This window comes from Morone saxatilis, unplaced genomic scaffold (assembly GCF_004916995.1).
Source record: "Morone saxatilis isolate NCDOM2014 unplaced genomic scaffold, NCSU_SB_2.0 Contig2, whole genome shotgun sequence".
NCBI classification, from domain to species: domain Eukaryota; kingdom Metazoa; phylum Chordata; class Actinopteri; family Moronidae; genus Morone; species Morone saxatilis.
The window spans coordinates 23,897,468-23,919,839 of record NW_023339762.1 but is presented as its reverse complement, the minus strand read 5'-3'; the positions used below and the strand labels follow the sequence as shown (position 1 = coordinate 23,919,839).

General features: G+C 39.7%; 1 protein-coding gene and 1 long non-coding RNA gene across 3 annotated transcripts in view; one reads left to right on the top strand and one right to left on the bottom strand.

Moving 5' to 3' along the window:
- The window catches only part of LOC118330653, a 72,804-nt gene that overhangs the window by 34,289 nt on the left and 16,143 nt on the right, over nucleotides 1-22,372 (top strand). Inside the window, exon 4 of one of the 2 annotated variants that reach the window (XR_004796844.1) lies at nucleotides 5,705-5,827. The exons of the other annotated variant lie outside the window; for it this stretch is intronic. This is a non-coding gene — a long non-coding RNA (uncharacterized LOC118330653). Of the gene's footprint in view, nucleotides 1-5,704; nucleotides 5,828-22,372 lie in introns of those variants that run through there. 2 annotated transcript variants of the gene reach the window in all.
- si:dkey-246g23.4 (uncharacterized protein LOC559426 homolog) lies at nucleotides 2,112-9,794 on the bottom strand. The gene is made up of 6 exons (XM_035665283.1): nucleotides 9,728-9,794; nucleotides 8,430-8,689; nucleotides 7,745-7,888; nucleotides 6,931-7,661; nucleotides 5,702-5,942; nucleotides 2,112-2,961 (listed from the first exon to the last, which is right to left on the bottom strand). The coding sequence occupies exons 2-6, from the start codon at nucleotides 8,653-8,655 to the stop codon at nucleotides 2,759-2,761; spliced, it is 1,545 nt and encodes a 514-aa protein (XP_035521176.1). The 5' UTR covers nucleotides 8,656-8,689; nucleotides 9,728-9,794; the 3' UTR covers nucleotides 2,112-2,758.

Here is a 22,372-nt window from a genome sequence, read left to right as displayed (position 1 = left end):
CCCCAATAATTTTTTTGCTGTCATTCTCATTCTCTTTCCTCACATTCCTCAGTTCTTTTCATTTTCCCTTCCCTTTTTTTTCTACTGTAGCTTGCTTCTTACTGTTCCTGTCCCCTCTTGTGCCCCTACTCAGTTTTAAGTTTCCCTCCTCATGTTTTCCTCTCCCAACTTTATGGCAGTTATCATCCCTTTTTCTCCCCTCTTTTGTCCTCTCATTTCAGTTTCTCCCTCTTCCTCTCCCTCCTCCTCCTCCTCTTCTCACCTCTCCTCTTTCTCGTCCGGCTAAACCGGGCGCTTTGAACTCAGGTAGCTGTGCAGCATTCCTCAACGTGACCCCCGGGAGCAAGGTCGGCTTAAAAAACAGAAAAAAATGAAAAACTATTTCAGCTGTTTCTATAGCGACCCGGAGCCCAGGGGTTCCACTGTGGGGTCAAAGTGACTGGGAGGCACTTCAGTAAGTCCTGTTAGACTTCAAAGCTCCTTCTGTGTTTTCTGCTTTATTGGAGTTGATGTTGAAAGGGTCAACAAGACAGTCCCATTTTTCATCTGCTCCTCTCTCTTTCTCTCTCTCTCTCTCCTTCTACACACACAGGCAGTGGGTTGTGGGCCACGTGAAGACTGAAATAGTCCCACTTAGTTGCTAGAAGTTAGAGCACATGTGCTTGTCTCACCAGTTCTCTACCTTCCCAGGTATGAACAAAGATCATAGTTAGTGTGTGTTTCGCTTTCATAAAGTAAAAGGGTCTCACAAGAGAAATATTTGAAAAGAATGGTCAAAATCAAAGTAGCCTCAAAAAATGCTGAATCCTACATTTCCCATGAATGAGATGAACTCTTCATCTTTTATTAGATCTTCTGAGCCTCCTGAATTACCATTTCTTTTAAAAATCCACATCTCCAGTTCGTAATGCTTTCTGTTAAAGGACCAGTGTTTAAGATTTAGTGGCATCTAGTGGTGAAGTTGCAGATTGCAGACTAACTGAACACCGCTCGTGTCTGTATTTGATGACCTGGGAATGAGAAGAAACTATGGTGTCCACGAAACTAGCAAAAAACGTGAAAGGCTCTGTCTACAGCCAGTGTTTGGTTTGTCAGTTGGCTACTGTAGAAACATGGTGGTTCAACCTGGTGGACTCGATGGAAGGCGACCTGGGGTGTCTGTAGATTAAAAAAAAGGCTAATTTTAAGGTAAAGAAAACATAATGATTCCTACATTCAGGTGATTATGAAACATACCTATGAATATTATATTCCATTTCTGAGAAAAAATTCTCTTAAATGCAGTCTGTATCAAGTAACAGCAGATTTCAGGTTTACTGGATTGGAAATCCTCTGATATTTTTGAACCAATAGTCTTCCTTTCCCTGATAATAGGCGGCCTCTTCTCTCTCTTGGCAGTCAACCATGGCATAAAGTGTGTGTGTGTGTGTGTGTGTGTTCCTCTATGTGTTTGGTTTCTATGAAACATGGATTATGTCTTTGTTCCTGTCTGGTAGATCAAAGGCTTGTGGTATTTTGTGACCAGCTCTCTTGTCGTGGCAAGTTTTCTTTTCTGCAGTTTCTTTCCTTTGGTGTGTATGTGAGTGTGTGTGTGTGTGTGTGTGTATGTGGTGTTTTTTAGTGAGGTGGTGGTGGGGGGTCGGTGTGGGGTGGTTCCAGTGTAGGCCAGTTTGTAAATCTTGGTTTGGAGTTTGTTATTGCAGATTTATGCAGAGTGATATGTTTATTTATACTTGTTATATTTGAATTATTCCAGGTTGTAGATGTTTATGTTTATAGACGTTTAGCTGCCTCTTGTTGGTTTGGGGATATGAAAGCTAGTTTTCTTGATGGTTGCACATACCAAACATTCTGCAGCAAGAAAATGAAGAAAAGCTTTTCTCACTGGCTTTCAGGCTGCATTGGGATCCACTGAACCATTTAGAACTTCTGTTCTGTTGTTCCACGAATGTAATTTAACACTTATTTTTTGAAACGCTGCTTTTAAGTTAATGAGAGCTTACTTATACACTGAAGTTTTTGCAACAGCAGCAAAGGATACTGCATTCAGTTTGAGCATTGAACCAAAAACTTAAGTAATTTGGTTGTTTGGTCCACATCTGTACATTCTCCAATCTTCCCTGTGTGTATAATAATGTCTGCATGTATCTGCACTTTTCAGCTCAGTCCTGCAGTTTTGACAGTTGCAAATGCAATATCAGTAACTTCTCACTGGAGGGAGCCATAGTCACATTTTCATTTTGCACCTGAGTGACACACATACACAGTATAAACAGCATCAACAGTAGGAAAGTGACAGTATGTGACTTTCCAACATTCCAGGAAATCAGGTTAATGTTTAATATGAACACTTTAGGGACTCTACATACATTACTGGGGTAGGGAGGAGGACTGAACCTTATGTTTCACATTTTAAAAAAGTATCACTATTTGCCCCTTGACTACAATCCCACCAATATCTTAAAATAAGAAAACAGTAAAGCTCAAAACAATAAATAACTTAAAGAGGAAGAACATGAACACTTTAAGATTAACTAACCCAATTTAAATGTTCAATATCTTGTTCACAGCATTCACAACTGCAAGATAGAAATGAAGTTTCTATCTTGCAGACTGTCTGCAGACTGTCTTAATATTTCTCCATTATAAAAAAAACACTGCTTCAGTCTACACAGCAATTTTCCACTTTTTAAACCTGAGTTTCAGATTTCATTTCAAACTCATCGTCTATCAGCCACAGACACTTTTTTTTCTTCATTCATGTCATGTCCAGCTCTTTGGTTTCAGCTCTGGGGCTTTGTTCCATTTTGTCTGTACGCATATCGCAGTTCTTGGTGGTTGACCTCTGACCCCTGCGGTTCATCTGATGGAGGAGCAGCAGGAACAGAGCAGAGACGATGAGAGCCACTCCTGCCATGAGGAAACCTGTTCCGTAATCACTCATCTTGTCTATGAAGAATCCTAAAGAGAAAATTTAATTTCAGTGATTTGCAGCTTTGACACAGTCATATATCTTTTTTTAAATATCTTTTTTATATCTTTTAGTCTAATGACAACAATAATTCCCGACTGGAATGCCCATGTGCTGGCCAAAACACAGCAATAGAACAATTAAGATATCATGTTGGCTTCATTTAATGACAGATAATTATATACAAGGCCAAAGACTGAAGCAGAGATAAGGAAGAGAGGAAGATTCATTTTATCTTAAGGCGGTACTGCCAGTGTCGTCCTCCCGTGAAGAAAACATAATTAGAACGCTTTGATGAATCCTCACCATCCATCAACTTTGGTCTTCAAAGTGCTCAAAGTACTGAACGGTACAGTAAATAAGTTAGAAATAGCATCCGTATCAGAGGGACCAGGTTAAGTTATAAATAGAACACCCCCTTCAGTTTAATTGGCTCTTAAATATATTTGAGGTCAGTTCGAGCCTTTAGCGTTATCTTAAATTTAACATTTACATGTGGTGGTATTCCTTTAATCCAAATTAGTAGGTTTTCAGGAACTTGTTACACAGAGGTTAATGGAGATATTAAAAGGAAAATTAGGAATGATGACTGAGCAGGAGAATTATTTGTTTCTGTCCAGTCCACATGCACCCTGCAGAGTGAAAGAATAGAAGCTTGTCACACTTTAATAACTCAAATCACTCTCATTATTTGTTTTTGCTACACTGACAGCCCCCTTAGAAATCCATAAATACCATCAAATGAATCCAAACTACAATTATGTGAATGTGTTATTTTTCCACTCCGCTGGAGAGGTTACCCCAGCTGATTTACTGCTAGCTGTGCTCAGAGGCAGGGCACTTTCTGGCAGGGTTTGCTGTGTCTAGGTGCCAAAGTCAAGCTGGGTGTTTTTCAGGCTGTATTTACTGCTATTGTTTAGAGCTGTGTGTGAAAATGGGTCATAACCTCAGTAATCCGGTTCAAATGCTCACTGGTTTGCAGGACGGCGCTGTGGGTGGTGGGGCTGCAGTTAATGTTGGACAGGAAAATAGGATTTTATTCTGCTGGATGTGAGCACCAGGGGTATTTTAACTGCCATTTTAGTTTAATAGCTGCCTAAGTATTTTTTTATTTTTCACAATAGAATAGACTGATGAAGATAATTGCAAAAAGATTGCCCAAGTAGCTGACACATTTGAGAAGCTTAACAGCCACTGACAACTGATTTTCTTTACTAAATGTATGCTAATCCCAAAGTAGATATACAAGAAAAGCAAGAAAGATTTTTATACTTAGAGAAGAGGGATCTAATCTTTGCAAAACACCATATCAGGAAGATCTTCGTGATGTTTTATGTTTCTCCCCTTAAGTTTATATTTTCATATTAATTATGGATCACATGACTGAACCCAAAGATAATTATTACTTGACTCGGCAGTTACCCTCAGTTACACTCAGCTATACTGAGCATTTTAGTGTCTTTCAGCTCTTGTTTTGGTTTGGTTTTAGTTCACTCTCACCACTCTCATCAGTCATTTTCAGTCATATCAGCCAACATTCAATGTTTTTCAGTGAAAACGGTTTGATAAATCTACTGTACACTTTACCTGCCCAGCACCAAATGACAGATAGTAAAAGTTAGCAACTAGTTGGTCAACACAGTGGAGCATTTAGCAGCTGATATTTCCCTTACGCGTTGCTGTGTACAGTTGTCTCAGTTATGTATAGGGAATGCATATGGTGTAGGTGTGCCATAGGGAATATGCGCCGCACAAGCACACAACTGAACAGGGAACAGAATGGCTGGTTATTTCTTTATTTAGAATTAAAAAGCACTAACATGTTTGAACGGGCTTATTGAGCTATGCAGATTTGTGACGTGGCTACAGCACCCCCTAACCCCAGTGTGGCACTATGTCAGTGTGGTGTTCACAGCTTGTTTCTGTTGACCCCAAGAGGTCAAAGCATCAGTTATTGCTTTGACCTCACCACAGGTTTGAACAAGTCTGAGAAAAACATCCTATTTGGTATTTGCAAGATATTTTAGTTTTTTCTCTACTCCTCTGTTTTGCCATTATGGTATTACAGTTGTTCTCGTGTTCTGTAGGACACAGTGTATGAACTTGGACAAATGTCACAAGTAACAGAATGGAAAGTCAGTGGGGAATAAACTCAATTTAAAGGGGGAAAAAAGAATCTTTGGGACGCGATCAGCCATGAAATTAACACAACCATAAAGTATCATTATATTATAATTTTTGCACAGTTGCTCAGTGAATATAAAATCCTTGGCTCCTGGGAGATGGACCATCAACAAAATTCATGATTAATTGAAGGGTGGTGCTGCATGTCAATGTGTAAAATTCTCATTTTTGTTGAATAGGTTCACTCGGCTGTAGTTACAATGCAGAACGATGTATAAGCACATCAAGATTTAATGTGACGGAAGAAGAGGTCCATGGAAATGACTGATACCGTAACCTTGAGTTAATGATTTGGGGTTTTTCCAAAGCTAATAGAAATGTTAACAACTGCCAAATTAAATATAAAAAATACAATTCTATTCTACTTCTTCTTTTTACTCTGTGCAGATTCTTGTTTATTTCTAGCTGACAGCCAGTTAGCATGGTGGAATGGATCATAGGGAATTTTACAGCAACATCTCAAAGCTGAAATCCATTTCTTTTTGATATGCACAGTAGGTACACTCTGTACTTGCATTTGACTATCAAAGCATTTTTCCCACTCACCAGCAATGGGCGGTCCAAGCAGACCTCCGCTGCTGCGTATGAGCATGAAGAACCCCAGAGCACTTCCGAGCCTGTGGACGCCTACAACCTCAGCTAACACAGTGATGTGGATGGCGACCGTGGCACCGTACACCAGGCCATAAGCGGCGCTGAAAGCAGCCAGCTCTGAGAACGACGAGGCCAGTGGGCAGAGGAGTAACACAGTACCCAGCAGAATAACTGTAGCTGTCAGCTGCTGAACCTGGTAGGAACAGAGACACAGGGGACAGACTGTGTGTCAGATGCTGCATCGGCAGTGCCCTCCCTACCCATATACCTTTTTATGCAGGCAGAACATTGCTTCTTCAGGAATAGTTAGAAATCATGCAAAATGTGCTTCCTTGAAGAGAGTTAGATGAGATTAGACCCTGAATATTGAAGCTACAACCAGCAGCTGAGTAACTTAGTTTAGCATAAGAACTGGAAGCGGGGGGGCAGCTAGCCTGGTTCTGCCTAAAAATCTGCCTAAAGCATATGTGATAGACTATTCTTTGCAGTGCTGATGAGGCCCCTGGAATCTTGTGAGGTTGCCACACAACCAACCAGCAGAGTCTATAGGAAGTTACTGCTCCTGGCTAGGATCTAGTCCAACACAACTCCATGTAAAACTGAAAAATGTTATTTCTACACTTTTGTACAGCTTAAACAAATATAACATGTTAATGAGAGAACTCCAGTTGGATATATATATATTTTTTTACCTTTGTTCTTGTTCAGGTTAGCTGTTTTCCCCTGCTTCCAGCCTTAATGCTAAGCTAAGCTAATTGGTTTGTGGCTTTAGGTGTGGTGGTTAACATCTTTTTACCTAACTGCAAATAAGACAAGAATAAGCTTATTTTCCCAAATTGTCAAACTTTACCTTTAAAGGTCCAGTGTGTAACATTTAGGAGGATCTATTGGCAGTATACTATATATAGTATATATATAGTATAATATTAATAAGTATGTTTTCATTAGTGTATAATCACCTGAGCAGGTCCTCTTCCATGGAGTCTGCCACGGCCACTGTAATTTCCTACATTGTATATAGTTGGTTGCAATCTGCAATTTCACCACTAGATGCCACTAAATCCTACACACTGGTACTTTAATATAATCACATGCGCTATGCTACATGGTGCAGATACCGTAGTTGGGGCACACCTTTGCTTTCAAATATGTAATTTTCAAAATGATTAAAATGAACGTACTGTCTGGACCAGTCTCAAGTTTGCCACCCAGCCAAAGAACACCCTTCCAAACAGGTCCAACGCTGCAGAGATGGACATGAGTGCAGCTGACTGGTACTCCTCAATTCCCTTACTACGAGCATATGGAACCAGGAAGAGAGCTGGGGCAAAGAAACCCAGCGCAGCAAACACCCCAAATATTGAGTAGACCATGAATCGAGCATTGGTGATGAGAGTATAATCTACGTAGCGAAGGATTTTGGTCCTAAATTCAGCCCTCTTAGTCTTGTTGTTAGAGACTTGCACTTTCATGATTGAAATCTCTTCAGGGTCCTCATGACATGCTTTGATTTTCCCCTGATCACACCCCTCAGATATTCTCAGCTCCTCTGCCTCTGCCTCTGCCTCTGCCTCTAGGCAGCTTGGTTTGCTCTGCTCCGAGTCATCTTTTGTTAGCAATTCCAGGGACAAGCCCTCCTCCTCCGCCTTGAACTCACAAGTCACATCTCTGGTGGTGTTTAGAGGCCTCAGCAGTATTCCGCAAACACACAGGTTGAGCTGCAAACCCCCCAGGATTAGCAAAGCACCCCTCCAGGAGTAGCTGTCAATCAACAACTGGAACAGGGGTGTGAGGACAAATGTAAGGATGCACTCTCCAGCGCTGGCCAAGGCATTTGCTACGGGCCGTCTCTTCTCAAAGTATAAGCCCAGCATGGTCACTGTGGGCGTCCATGTCAATGCACAGCCAAAACCTGCAGCAGAGGAGACCAGTGAATTTCATATTTTGTGTGTATGTTTTTGAGTTTTTGCTGTGTGTTTACTTCTCACCACTCACCATTTAGGAACCCCACTGTTAAGTAGAGTTCAATCAGGTTACCAGCAAAAGCCCCAAACACGACTCCTATGCTGCATATCAGTCCTCCCGTTATCACTACAGAGCGGTGGCTGAAGCGAGCACTCAGAGCAGACGCTACAGGAGCTGCAGAGGGACGCACAGGACATTCATACATTCTATTCAGTACATAAACAGTAATGCTATTGGACTATGCACTTCACATCCGTTAAGAGGTCCTATTTATTTTTAAGATGTAATGAAGATGTAATCCTGCTGACTAATATCTCAGTGAAAATAGACACTAAGTTAAACCACAGAAGACTTTTAAGAGGTTTAAGAGTTATTAAATTAATCCCACTTACTCTTACTGCCTTGGTAGGCCAATATTTGCAGCAGATAATAATTTAGTTTCTCCACACACTCATTTGAAAATCAAAAGGCAATCTTTGTATTGTATTTTCTATTAGTTTGGTGCGTGATTAAGCCGGTCATTCAACACAAGAAAGGATCTGGCATCTAGAGATGAACAGTCTTGTAAGATGTAGAAGAGAGCCACGTAGCAGTCAGAAGCTCAAGATTACTGTGTTTGACATCACGGTTAGAGTGGAGGGATTTTTAAAGATAAGAATATGGAATTTGTATATTATTTTTTATAAACACAGAAGAAAAGTGCTGTGATAATTACCCACAACATGAATGGTAGCCACTGCAATAGAGGTAATCCAAGATGTTCCTGTTGCTGTGGTTTCAAAGTATCGGTGTATCTCGACATAGAATACACCAAAGGCCTTGATGACACCAAATGTTAGGCCGAAGACCAGGAAGCAGGAGAGCAGGATGAACCAGGCGTAGCCGCCATCAGGGGCAGCTGCAGCTACCCTCTCCTTCTGAGCCTTCACTTCAGAGTTCATGTTAGTCTCCACTGGTTTCTGCAAGACTCAAGGTCTAGGGAAAAACACACAGATGGTATTTATCATTTGTACACAGGGTTGAAGTAACAAATTATATGTGTAAGTCATGATTGGATGGGACGTTTTTAGGGCTGCCGCCTAATATGTATAAACTTAAAAGTTATAGCCGACCAATTTAGTGTGTACAAAGCAAAGAAGTCTGTGTACTTCTGCAAGAGCCTGGTGCTGGTGGCAAATGTTTGAATTTAAATATCCACGCTGGATAACGCATTGCTTTGAAAATGCGCACCAATGCCCTTAAACAAGATAGAATGACATATGGATCCTGCTGCCTTCATATGATTGTAGACATGTAATGAACAATAAGAGAAGGCTGTCACACATCTGTGAAGGACAGATACTGGTCCTGACTAACAAAACTTAATGTTATTTTTGATATTTTCATAATAATGCCTTATAACACAGTGCATGTTCTCTTGCTTTTGCCGAAAGTGATACCATAATTTGACAGATCCATTTATGTGCATGACAAATACAGCTGAGCCGCTTCACCAGTGGTGGAAAGTTTAATTTAGACCTGTCTTTTGTTAATCGTAGTATAGGCTACCTTTCCATAATTGAAAATAATGCTATATATATATAATAATATGGGGTCCATCTGTGCACGTGCCAGAACACCAATGTTTATACTTGTCTAGAGAAGTCAATAAAAAGATCTGTCATTGTAAGCTATTTGTCATCTCTTCGGACCTTAGTCAGTGCAAGCAGCTTAGATTTAGCAAGCACAATAGGATTTAGCTCAATTCCTTTTTCCGTTGATGAAAAATACTTAACACACATAATAATAATAATAATAATGGAGCATAATGGCATAAGAACCTATTCACGAAAGGATTTTCAAGCATTTTAATTATGGAGATTACCCACCTCATGTGTGATTGGACTATAGAAGGTCTGTCCCCAAATCTGGGTCATGACCCCGTTAGCTCATAAGACACAAGTTGAACCACGACAATATTCACAATACTTTACATACATGACATTACTATGTAAAATAACATTGCTACCATACTTGTTGTGGTCAAATTGAAGCCATCATGCTCCTCCTGCAGGCCAGCTCTCCTGGTGTTGATACCGATGGCTTAGCTCTCTTTCCTTGTCACATGTGGTGGTGGTTATATCACTCATACAGCTGTTCATTATGCCTGACAGGCACTCTTCTGAGAAAGCATGTTCTGTGTTAAAGGGTGCAAGGGTCAAACATAGACAATAAGTGACTGAGAAAGTATGTGCAAGGCAAGGAATAAGAGACAGCATGTAAAAACAACAGAGGGTTAAAAAGCATGTACAGTAAAATGTTGATGATCCTTGTTATGCTCATGAAATTGTAGGCTGAAGCTAACACGTGTGCACAGAGCAGCTAACCTGGACAGACCTCTGTAACCCATTTCGTCTCTTTAACTCAGTGTCGACACACTGAAAACAAAGACACATGCAGGGCAAAGTTTTATCAACTCTTTTATAAGCTCTTGCGTGTGCATGTGATTCAGAGTCAAGAACAAGAGCAGCAATGTAACAGTGGAAATGTAATGTTATCTTGTATTTGACACCATCACCCTCCTGAGTATATTTAGAAACAGATAATGACAGTGAGGAAATTACTGTACCAAGGGTAATGCTTTAAAAAAGTTAACTGGAGGTTGAAATCTCCCTGGCAAAATAAACAACCTCTGTATTAAGAAAGCTATTGCTCTACTTTTCAGTAACTTAAAGCCTCCAAAACCCTGGTTCCAAATCAAGTATTTTCCCATGACATTAAATATTCATGACTAAATAATCAACCGGCATTTCAAGTCAACCGTTATAGTAGTGCAGTAGTGTGTTTGGTAAAATGTATTCCTAAACAATATGATACACTGGAATAATCTGTCACTGACATATATAACGATGGATGACATTATAGCTTCCCAAAAGCGAAGCCAAAACATCTTAATTGCCCCCTGATGGCTGACTGCAGGAAAGGCCATAAAGCCTGCTGCCTCCATGTTAACAGATGGGACATGGGCCAAACTAAAAAAACTAGGTAGTTCTTATCACGCTGATGTATGTTCAAGTGTTAATATTCCTGATATGGTTTTAATTAGTTATTTGAAGCTATAATGGGGGTTTCACATCATGATTGATAGCTGAACTCACAATTAAGTCTGCCGGGCATTTGGGCGGGACTTTGTTACCGCAGCGCCAGACTCTGGCTCCGAATGAGGACACCGGCGCAAGATGGCAGCAGCCATGTCCAGGATAATTTGGCTTCATTTTTATACAGTGGGTAAAAGTGGAGACGTGATGTCCATCATTTATATATTGATGGTTCACATGATACTGCATTCAGAATTGTATTGTGGTGCAGCAGTGCAACCTTAGGACCATGTGGATTTAAGAATGGGAACCTTTACACACCGTGAAGTGCCAACATTTTTATAAAAATGAAGAATCGGAAAAATAAATAAAGTCAGACTATACTGACTTGCACGTGATAAACACCCTCATGTGGAGATCAATCTACAGGCACGCACATGACCGAGACAATGTTTTGCACTGGGCAAGTCAACACAGTGGGGTGCCAAGCACGTTCTTTCATATGTGATAAGCTTCCCCATGTCTCCTGCTGCCTCGCAGGCAGCTAACATGAATCCTTTGATGATCAATGTGTCAGCATGTGTCACAAACCAAAGCAAAACCAACAATGTGCTGGATGAAGCCCAGACATGATGCTGTCTAATGGACATCACATTACTAAAAATCATTATTGTTATCATTATAATTATTAAAATCATTCAAAATGTACACAAATACTATTTCTTTATGAATATTTTATCGCAGATTATTTTGTATTAAGGGCTCAGAATATCAGCTGAACATACTATGGACCGACAGGCTGTCATTGTAAATAAGAAATTGTTCTTGATGCCTTGCCTGGTCAAATAAAGGTTGACTAAACAAAATAAATCACAGTTTAAACCTGTTCAAACTCACTACAAAGTAGACAAAGAAAAATGGGTTCCCAAAATATTTAGCTGTCACTATCAGTTTTCTGGACTAGGAAACAAATTTAAAATCGAACAGTATCTGTGGGGAAAAATGGTTACAACATTATTCTCTCCTGTCATGCAACACTGTGTGGACATCGACTGAATGAAAGTTTGAATCATTCAATTCTTCTTCTTTTGGTGTTTAAACTATTTAAAATGTAAAGAATACATTTAGTGTCTGAATTATACTGTTTTTATCTATGTTAAAATAACCATTATTATATATCAGCAAGGAGAAGTTGTCAGTCAGCAAGAAGACATGAGATGAATTTGAATATTTTAAAATGGTTGTGAATCAGCATGCTTGGATTCATCTGCTCTATTGCTGTGTGACATTGACATTCACATTAACAAACAGGCAAAGATGGACATTATCTGAAATGTGACCAGACTTTTAAGAGTGGGATGGCTTCATTATCACGCAAACAGCTCACACAAATGCCCCATGAATTACCTTTAACTGCCTCTCAGGGGTAAAGCCTGCCAATAAACTTTTGCAAACTATTAATGCAGCCTATGAACCGCCCCTTTTATGGCCTTTACAGTTCACTAAGGAGGCACGATACCAAGGCTTGGGGTGTGCCAGTTCGTTACTGGGAACAAGCATCTTCACAAAGCCAAGTGCACGGTTTGTGGGCCAAGTTTTTTTGATTATGACTCAGCAGACAGACGGTTTGTGGACTTGCTTTAATAGGGAAATAAATTATTATTTATGGTCTATTGATCACATTAGATCTTCTGGAACTGTCAGCACAACACTAAACCACTTCAATGACAATATAGGGGTGACTCATTGGCCTGCATATTTATTAATGCTGTAATTTCAATGCAAGCCAACCGATTAAACTCTTCTATTCCACACAAATGTATCATTTTGCACTTGTGCGCTGTCACACAATCATCCAACAAAATGTGTTCTATTTGGTGAATTAGTATTTTTATATTTCTACTTGCAAGTTGCACAGTTTTCATTTGAGAGATTTTAAAGTTTAGTTTGGCTTTGTATTTTGGTGCTCAGGAATTAGAGCTTAGACAGACAGACAGACAGACAGACAGACAGACAGACAGACAGACAGACAGGGGGCTGGGATAAAAGAATCAATCTTCTTCCTCTGCATCTCCATCGTCCAACACGCAGACAATAATTTAGACCGGTCTAGATCTCTAGAGTCTCCTGGATAGTTTTGTATTACATAATATCATGAGGATTGTCCCTGCCTTTTTCAGGGGATCTTCGGTAATTTTACTTTCATGGAAAAAGCTTGCTTTTGGTGCACAGAACATTGAATTATACATCCCCAGCGGGTGTTCTAAAAACAATTAAACATTTATAGGCATGGGTGATAAATTATAAATCTATGGTGGGGATGACTGGGAAGAGTAGAGCAGTGGTATAGATGGAGAGGAACACCTCCTGAATAATGGATATGTCGCTGGTGAGGCCTGACACTGTTGGCACAGAAGGAAGTGTTATTAGTTGTGTTTCCAGAGGCGTATGGACTGTGATGTCTTTTTGTTTGTCTTCTTCACTGAAGGCTCCTCAGGTCTCACTGTATCTTACTTGACGTCTGGGTTGGTGCTGCAGCAGGGATTTGTTTGTCTGTGCTGGCTGCCCCTAAATGTCACCAAACATGTCCTAAAGAAAATATGTTGCACTTTCTTTAAGTCTCTGCTTTTTTGCGTACGAGGGCTGTCCAGTAACCCTGCAGCATGTGGAAAAAACAACACAGGGCTGGTCTTACCCAAGACCATTAAATTTTTAGCAGGGTTCATGTTGCACATCCTAATGAGCTGTATTCAGCCTTCATCTATTGAGTGTTTTTTCAAGGATTTAGTTTAATTTTGAAAAAAGACACAAAAACCCAGTTATTTCTGAGAATTTCAGCATACAGATTTTGGAGAAAACATTGCTGACTAAGCCTTTGTTGTTGTTTATTCCATGTTTTTTTTTAAACTTCAGCAAGTTTGTGATGCAATAACTCTGAAATTCTAACTCAATGTCTTTGAAGGGAAACTATTTGAGTTGGTTGACAGTCAGCTTCCTTTCTCTACTGATGTGCGGAAAGTCTTTTAGTTGCATGCTTCGTCTGAGTTAACTGCTTGTTTCTTGGCCGCGCAGATGTGGCTCTAGGGATGGCAGTGTCAGTTCAGCAACTATTACTGTACAGATATGGGATGAGTCTGGTGATCCCCAGTCTGTTTATGTAGCCTGATCAGCAAATCTGAATTTTTACTTTAGCCAGTGACATTCATGATCCCTAGAGGATGAATCATAATAACGTTGGTGATCCTCTGACTTTTCTTTTAACGCCACCACGAGGTTCATATGTGTGATTTTGAGTGAGATGTCTGAACAATTATCCATTGGATTGTCATGACATTTGATAAAGATATCATGTTCCCTTCAGGATGAATTGTGGTCACTTCAGTAATAATTATTCCTCAAGCACCACCATCAACTTAAAATTATAATTTGGTTCATGACAAAATACCTACAAAACTAATGACATTCCCATCAGCCTCAGCTGTACTTTGTGTGCTAATAATCAAATGTTAGCATGCTAACACACAGAATTACATTATTGCATTATTATTAATTATTGTATTGCCATTGTGAGCATATTTAGTAAGCTTAAATTAGCCTTAAGCTCAAAGCACCACTACAGGCACACACAGCTCCCAGCATGGCTCTATATTCGTAGTTATCAATTATGTTACAAGTGCTTCAATTCGTTATATGGTTAAGATGGGGCTTAGAGTCCTGGTTGACCAATGAAAGAAAATGAAAATAAATGGCTTTCATTCACAACAAATAGCCTACCAATTGAAGAAACACCGGCCTCTAGTCGTGCACACATGATCCATTGGGGATTTGTGTTTACAACAACACTGCTGTCGCTTTGTGCTGGTTACACCCACAAAGCAACAGCAGTGTTACACAAGACAGAACTTCTCTGAATACTGATGCACCCTGAATGAGTCCAACAGCCACTCACACATGCACCACAGTAATTGCCATAAAAGCTACCTAGCCAGTTCGAGTGTGTGTGATGCAATCAGACACTTGATTGTGTGATGAGCCAAGGTCATTGTAAAAGAACAATGAGGTGATGATCAGGGAGTGTCCGCTGGCATCACCCGGCTGGCTCACAGTCTGTACCTCGTTCTTGCTCTCTGATATCGGTGGAGCTGTTTATTACTTCTCATCTCTGTGTATTTATCTGCGATAAAAGACATCATATCTGAGATCCTGCTGGAGGCCATACACACAAAAACACCTAATTATGGATTTAAATCTTAGACTAGCCCCACACTAATGGATAATTGGGTAGATTTTGAGCCTGATTAGCCGCTAACGAAAATTGCAGGGGTGTTCCCGATTTGAGGCTGGACAGAGCAGATTAAGATGAAAGGTTTACAGACATAATCTACTGCTACAGACTGGATCAGAGTCTACCCATTTGATATTTATGACATGAAACCCTATCATGTGTAAGGAATGGCAATGTAATATTGAGCCAATGAGTGGCACCATAGCCACAGATTCCATTGTCTAAGCCATGACTTCATCCACAGTTATTTTTCCTCTTTTTTTTTTCAGTACAAAACATAGAACACACAAGTTCCACAAGCTGATGATGACAGTCCGCCTCCATGTTTTCTGAAGTAACATTTAAAACAGAAAATATGTGGTCTAGCATCTTGACTGAATTGTCTAGTGTGTTCTTGCAATTAAAATAGTAAGTATCAGTTAAATCAGTCATTATGTCTTTGATTATTTAAAAAATAAGTGTGCGCCAGGTGTGATTTAAAGGCAGTTTGGTGCTTTTGTTTTTCTAATGAGTTTGCAAATGGATATAGAATGACTGTGCTGGTAGCAATCCAGAAACAGTAAGAAATGTGTTTCTGAAGCCATAATGCATATTCATATATGCAACAAAGCTTGATTGGTCTCTAAAGATTTAATTAGAAGAACTGTAAGGTTGTAAACTCTGCACGGCTGGTTCCTGGGCTGAGGGAAGTTTAAAGATGGTTTTTTTTTAAGCTAATTTTTAGGCTAGTCAGGTTCTGTAAAACTGGCCCTCGGCACCTTCCCCGCTCTGTCTTCTCTGAGAAAAACAGCTTAGTCAATGATCATTTAGGATTCAACCCTGCTTAAAAAGCACATCATGTACGCACACTCCCTCACACCAACCCACACACACACACGCACTGCCTCTCCTGCAGCACAAACTCCACATCTGCACACCCCTATAGCTTGCAGATGTCCTTTCATCCATCTCCACACTTTTCTCAGCCCCCAAGAATGTTCAGCAGTCGGTTTTGTTTTTAGCTGAGCGTGAATTATTCTGGTGAATGAATAGGAGAGTAGAGCAGGGCGGTGTGGAGAAGGCTTCCTTTGGAGAGGGGCTAACAGCCTTGTCAGAAATTCTGCAGACACACGCAAACTCAGCCAACACTTGGTGCAAGCCCGAGGGGAAATAGATTTGACCTTTTTGGTGTGGATAACTTATAATCCATGGATCACGGGTCATACTGTGCCAAAGTGACGGGGTAACAGGTGCATCACTGACCCCTCCTCTTTCCCCAAACCTACTTTTGTAAGAATGATACGGACTTAATGCAATAACGTCTGTCATCAGCATCCCCTGTAATAAGCATGTTTTTCCTATTTAATCTACTTATCCAAGGGAATTAAATGTTATGTTTAGTGATAGTACACAGTGCCTCTCTCTCACCCTCTAAATACTGTCTTATCTGCTGATTGAAGCATCAATCCCTCAGTGACTTTTTCTTTTTAACAGGGATTTTATGATCTGTTTTAAACTATTTATGGATAAGTTGAAGTACAGACTTTCCTTGCATGGCTGCTCTTTTCCAGCCCGTCTCCTGCCCTCCACCTCTGCTTCAGTGCTTCAGCCTTTGCTTGCCTCTCTGTGGCACACTCCCAGAAAGCACAGGTGCGTGTGGGCTTACCCAGATGGCGGTGTTGTTGATGCAGAGGGGAGGCAGCCAAGTAGCCGATTGCACATGGGTCATCCACCGGCCATGCAAAACCTCTTCTAACACTAGTTAAAACAAGAACTTCAATTAATCAGGTTCCCACGAATGTGTGGGTGGGTAAACAAGTCTTTACTGGTAAGGATGAGAAACCAATGGACGGTTGCCCAAAATGTCAAACTATTCATTTAAAGGTCCAGTGTGTAACATTTAGGAGGCTTTATTTGCAGGAAAGCGTTTTGGGAGGTGAAGCAAGGGAGTTTCGATCTGCAACTACATCGCTAGATGCCACTAAATCCTACTGGGTCTGAGAGTAGAGCTCAGTCATCTACATCAGCAACAATTAAAGGATATTGCTGGATGTCTGATGCCCTTGTTACACACTTACAGACAAAGCATTCTAGATCAATGGCTGCCAAATTGAGATATATCCCTGCTTGTTCCTCCATTCCCCATAGCATCACAGCAAACAAGAGTAGCACAAGTAAAGCCTCCAGCCTCTGTTTGCCCAAAATCATTCATTTGAGATGAAAGAGGATTTACATAAATTTTTTTTCCAGGTACAGGAAACACAAGCATCCATAATTGTGCGGTAAAACAGCGCAGCTCAAACCGAGTAAGAATAAATGGGTTATCTAACCTGCTGATGTCGCGCTCTGGTCTCCAGGTGGAAGGTGTGTTCAGTCAGGAGGTTTCCAGGAAATGCAAAGGTGTTTACAGGTAGATAAAAGTGGGAGGAAGGGCTGGGGCTTAATGAGTGGGATCAGCTGCTGTTGGAGTGTTTTTTTTAAAATAAATATTTCACAAGAGAATAGCTCCCAAGAGTGGGTTTGCATCCCCCCTTCCTGAAATGTTAAACAAAGATAATGTTGGAAAAAATGAACAGCAATCAACAGCATTATGTGTTCTGACGGGTGTCACTTCAGGCTTGATACAACAATTTCAAGATGCTTCCTTTATAAATAGCTTGATAGCACACTTAAAGTACACCATTTGGTCTGTATCAGATTTAATCAGAGCTCAACTGCATAGCATTTTTCAATTTGCTGAGAGCACAAGGTTAAGGAATATGTGAAGAGTGGTGTATTAAAATGAGCTAAGATAAACGAAAATAGGTGGACAGTAAGACAGAAAGAAGAGTGTGGAGTTTAAGGTATTTGGACAGTGTCAGAATTATCATGGATTAACTAAAGTGCATTTAACCTCATATCTTTTGATATTATATATTATAATTGCTGTCTGTCCCTGTACCACATTATAACACATACATTGCATCACAAGCATGCCCATGTGTTAATCCTTACTTAATGTAGTAAGTAATCCATCTGCTATTGTAGATTTTGAGCTATTTCACTGAATATGTGAAAACCTTAACCTGCTATTGGCATTAGAGGAAAGGTCAGAGGATCACCAAAGTCATTATAACAATCTACTGTATAGTTGGTGAAATATTTCAGTTTTGGATGGTATTGTTATTCCTAGCTTAGCTTTGTCACTAGCATGGCTATAAATGCACAAAATTATGAACAACTAAATAACCATAATTACTTAATTAGAACAGAATAGACATCGATTTATCTTCAGATGATAGATTTGTGTAAATAATGCATTATCTTTCTCTTATCAGTGAGACTGTAAGGGATTGTTCATCTGTGATGTTCAGAGCATTTCAAAAGTTACCTTGTGGTTTAAGTGTTGCACTTCTACTACCTGAGCTATGATGTCATGGAGCCTTTCAATAACCCCCTAAAAAGGGTTCCTGATCTTTTTGCATTCAACACATGAAGGCAGAGTAACAAGCAAAAGTGAAAGCAAAGGCAGTCTGAGGAAGAGGGTAATTTTGAGACTCTGAGGCTCCTATTATTGTACAAACTGGCATCTCTGCATCTGCTGCAGAACTGTGCAATGTCAGGGCAAAGTCATCCGTCACTACAGAAGATATTAGTTTCTTATGGACTGAAAGCAAAAGCTGATCAGGGTAGCTGTTTATTCAATGATTATAAGTTGCTGTGATGGTGTTTGAGGTATCTTGATAAATAGGTGAAGAAGGTAGAATGCACTAGAAGACATTTCAAAGGTTTCTTGTACCTTACTTGAAGGCTCAATTCCATTCAGTGTAGCAGAGCATTTCCAGTGAGCCAACATGCACAAAAGCAGCACCCTGACTCTGTTGAATGGAATGGAACCTTAATTAGTTTATCCTACTATTTAATGTCAAAGGGCTGCCGTGAAAAAGGTATATTGAAAAAATAATTTACATTTTAAACTGACTGAACTGGTGGGCCCTTTAAGTAAAAAACATTACATACATTAATGAAACATGAAGGATGCTTATTGAGGCAACTCTCCTATCAGTCTTGGATTATGGTGACATTTTATACATGCATGCTTAACCGGCGATTCTAAAGCCATTGGATGCCGTCTATCAGTCTATACTAAGATTTTTTACTGGTGATAACAGTCATCATTGTGACCTGAATGCTAAGGTTTAGATTTATTATATAGACCCTTACTGTTTCTTTTCCTTTCATTACTTCTTTGCTGTCTTTATCGAACACGCTCAAAGAATTGGATTACATTACAGGTGCCAGCTGTTTTTGGAAGATCCAGTTTTTCTCATTGTGCACTGGCAACTTAAATTAATATGCCCAACAATCAAAAGCTTACCTCATTTTCATCCTTAGGGAAATAAAATTTTTTATAATATATATAAAATCATATATCATAAAATATATAAAATATTTAATTTCCAGTTGTGAAATAAAATACCTTAAATGTCAATATGACAACTTCGACCATTTGTTTTTATTGGCTCTCTTGCATGACATAGGCTTTACGGATGATTGGATCTTCAAGTGCACTATGGCAACACTACACCTAAATCTGGCACTGTGCTCAGTCACATGTTGCAATCTAGTCTAGCAAGTCACACATTTTAAACCATTGATTCTCATGTATCCTATATTAACAAAGAAGACACAAAATATAACACATACTTAAATATTAATCAACACACAACCTACAGCCAGAAAGACTTTTATCCCAAACATATCCATTAAACTAAACAAGCCATGTCACACATGCTATCCAATTAAAATTAAATCTGTGTGAACTTCAAGCCTTCTAAACAGCTACCATCTTTGTTTGGATCAATGAAAATATACACACCTTGTGAAGAAGGTAGAATCTTTCACTCAGTGTAAATGACCTAAGTTTGACTTTCATTTGAGGAAAGCAGTAGCTTCTCTCTGTCACCTGAAAGTATTAATGGAAATTGTCAAACGTGAAAATGGTAATTACAGTATGTGAGCGGCACAAACTGGAGCAAGTAAATCTACCAGAGACAGAGATTATTTGGACCTATCCATCTATATAATCCATCAGATGATGGGAAAAGTAACCAGGGCACTCTCCAACTTTATTCTGTAGTGATACAAACAGCAACCCAAAGTGATAGTGGACAATTAGGCAGCATGAGCTAGTCAAACACACAAGCAAATGTGACAAACATTGATAAAAAAAAAAAGCTGCAATTTTAGTTTAGTTAGAGTTTTCAGACCATTACAATTTACCACCCCCTTCTATCATTTACTCAATATAATTTGCATGTCCCTTGTTGCTCACTGTGTTATTTCTCATGCTCAGGTGCTCTTTTGGTTGTCGTCATTCATAACTGAAGCAAACCTTGTGGAGTGCGGCTCTGGAATAGTGATTCTGTGTGAAGAGCCTAGAAGGACTTTTGTTTTCATTACAGACTTCATAGCTGCTGCTTGAGCTTGTCCTCCTGCTGAGCTCTGGGTAGTTTTTGGTAGTTTCTGCAGGTGTGTAAGTATCTCCTATGTTAATATGAGGATTTCATTTTTTTTTAGAGGGTGAAATTGACATCATACCACACAAGGACTAATCCTGAGTCCAAGCACATAGTTCAGCTCATTATGAGGCTGAATAATGTCTGCTTGGCTTCAGATAAGAGGCAGATAAAGGGAGTCTTATTCTCTCTGTCCGCCCCCTTTCTCTCTTTGATATCTTACCACTTACTGTCTTTCTGTCTCTCCTCATTCTGTCACCAAAAAAGTGTTCTGTTTTCCAGTAGTTTTACATTTATATCAAACCCCCGCACTCTTCTGATTATCCCCCACATTATCCCGCACTCTGCTAAACCAACTTTCACATAATATCAGAAGGAAATCCAGCAAAACAACTTTTCTTTCCCTTTTTCATTGACACACTCATTTTATGTTATTCAATAAATTGGTTCTAGTGTCCCTACAGTGAGGCAGTGTTGGCAGATTCAAGCACAGATTTTCTTCACTGTTCCATTTCATTCCTCTAAATTAGAAGGAGAAGACACTCCAGGACTCCTTGAAGACTCATTCAGCTGATTAAATTCTACATTTGCAGTCTGAGCCATGGTCTCTCGATCTAGATGGTGGGATAAGGCCTCTGTAAAGGTTTCTATCCTGATTTTCTGTCTTTGTGGTTTAATTGAATCTATATGTCTTATCAGAAAGCTTGTCGTGTGCATCCACCTTGACACAAACAGCAGGGAGCAAACACAGACTGATCATATCTCATGACAAAGAAGGAATTCAAAAAGACATTCATTATAACAAAGGAGAACAATGGGGTATGACACACAACATAACAGTAATGGGACAGAGTGCCATAAGAGCATAATCTCACATGGCGATTACATTTATATGCTTGGTAAAAGCAGTGACATCCACTGCAGCTTGGTCTTACTTGTGATGATACTGCCATTACAACAGACAGTACAGTAAGTAAACCGAAATTTAAATATCATTCTTCTTTTATCTCTCTTGTGCTCTGTCCATCTGTTTATCAGTACAAAGTTGAATATGGTTCTTCTTCAGATAAACCTTTTTGTTTTATCATTTTTTTCTCTTTTTCGCAAGAGTTTCTCTTATAATGTTCGTGTAAATGGTGACAGATTGAGACAGTCAATCACTGTAACAATAACAATCTGGCATATGTTTTGTTATGTGTAGCGCCCTCTACAGCATTACAACATTTACTGATGTTGACTTCCTCTATTTGAATGCATTAATGAACATGAGGTTCCAGTGGATTTCTACAGCACAAGACCAATTGCATTATTACAATCATATCACCATACTGAAAGGCTGAAAGAGAACAACATGCTCCAAAAGGCTACAAGAAAATTGAGACAGCAGTCCCCAGAGAGTGTGCTGCGTTTTGAATCACTCTGCAAATACAGCAGCTCAACAGAAATTCATCTAAACACATCCTCCTGCATTTACTTTTATTTAGGGATAGTAGGTGAGAATTTTTTGTATTTTCCAAAAGCCACTGATACAGAATGCATACTGGTGAAAGGTGACCTCCTTTAAGGGCTGCACATAGGCCAAAATCCCTACACTTGCACACAATCAATTAATGGTTGAAGAACACTGAAAGTCAAGTGGTGGCTTCCCTACAAGGCCGTAATTATAGTGTTATAAAAATTACTATGCAACGACAAATTGGCATGATTATTACCACCAGTTCTAGTATTATGGTGTACTGTAGTTCTGTGTGTGATTTGCCCAAGAGGTGTTGCTGTACCCCAGCAGAAGATGTTGCTCGACTGCTGTCGGTAGGTACAA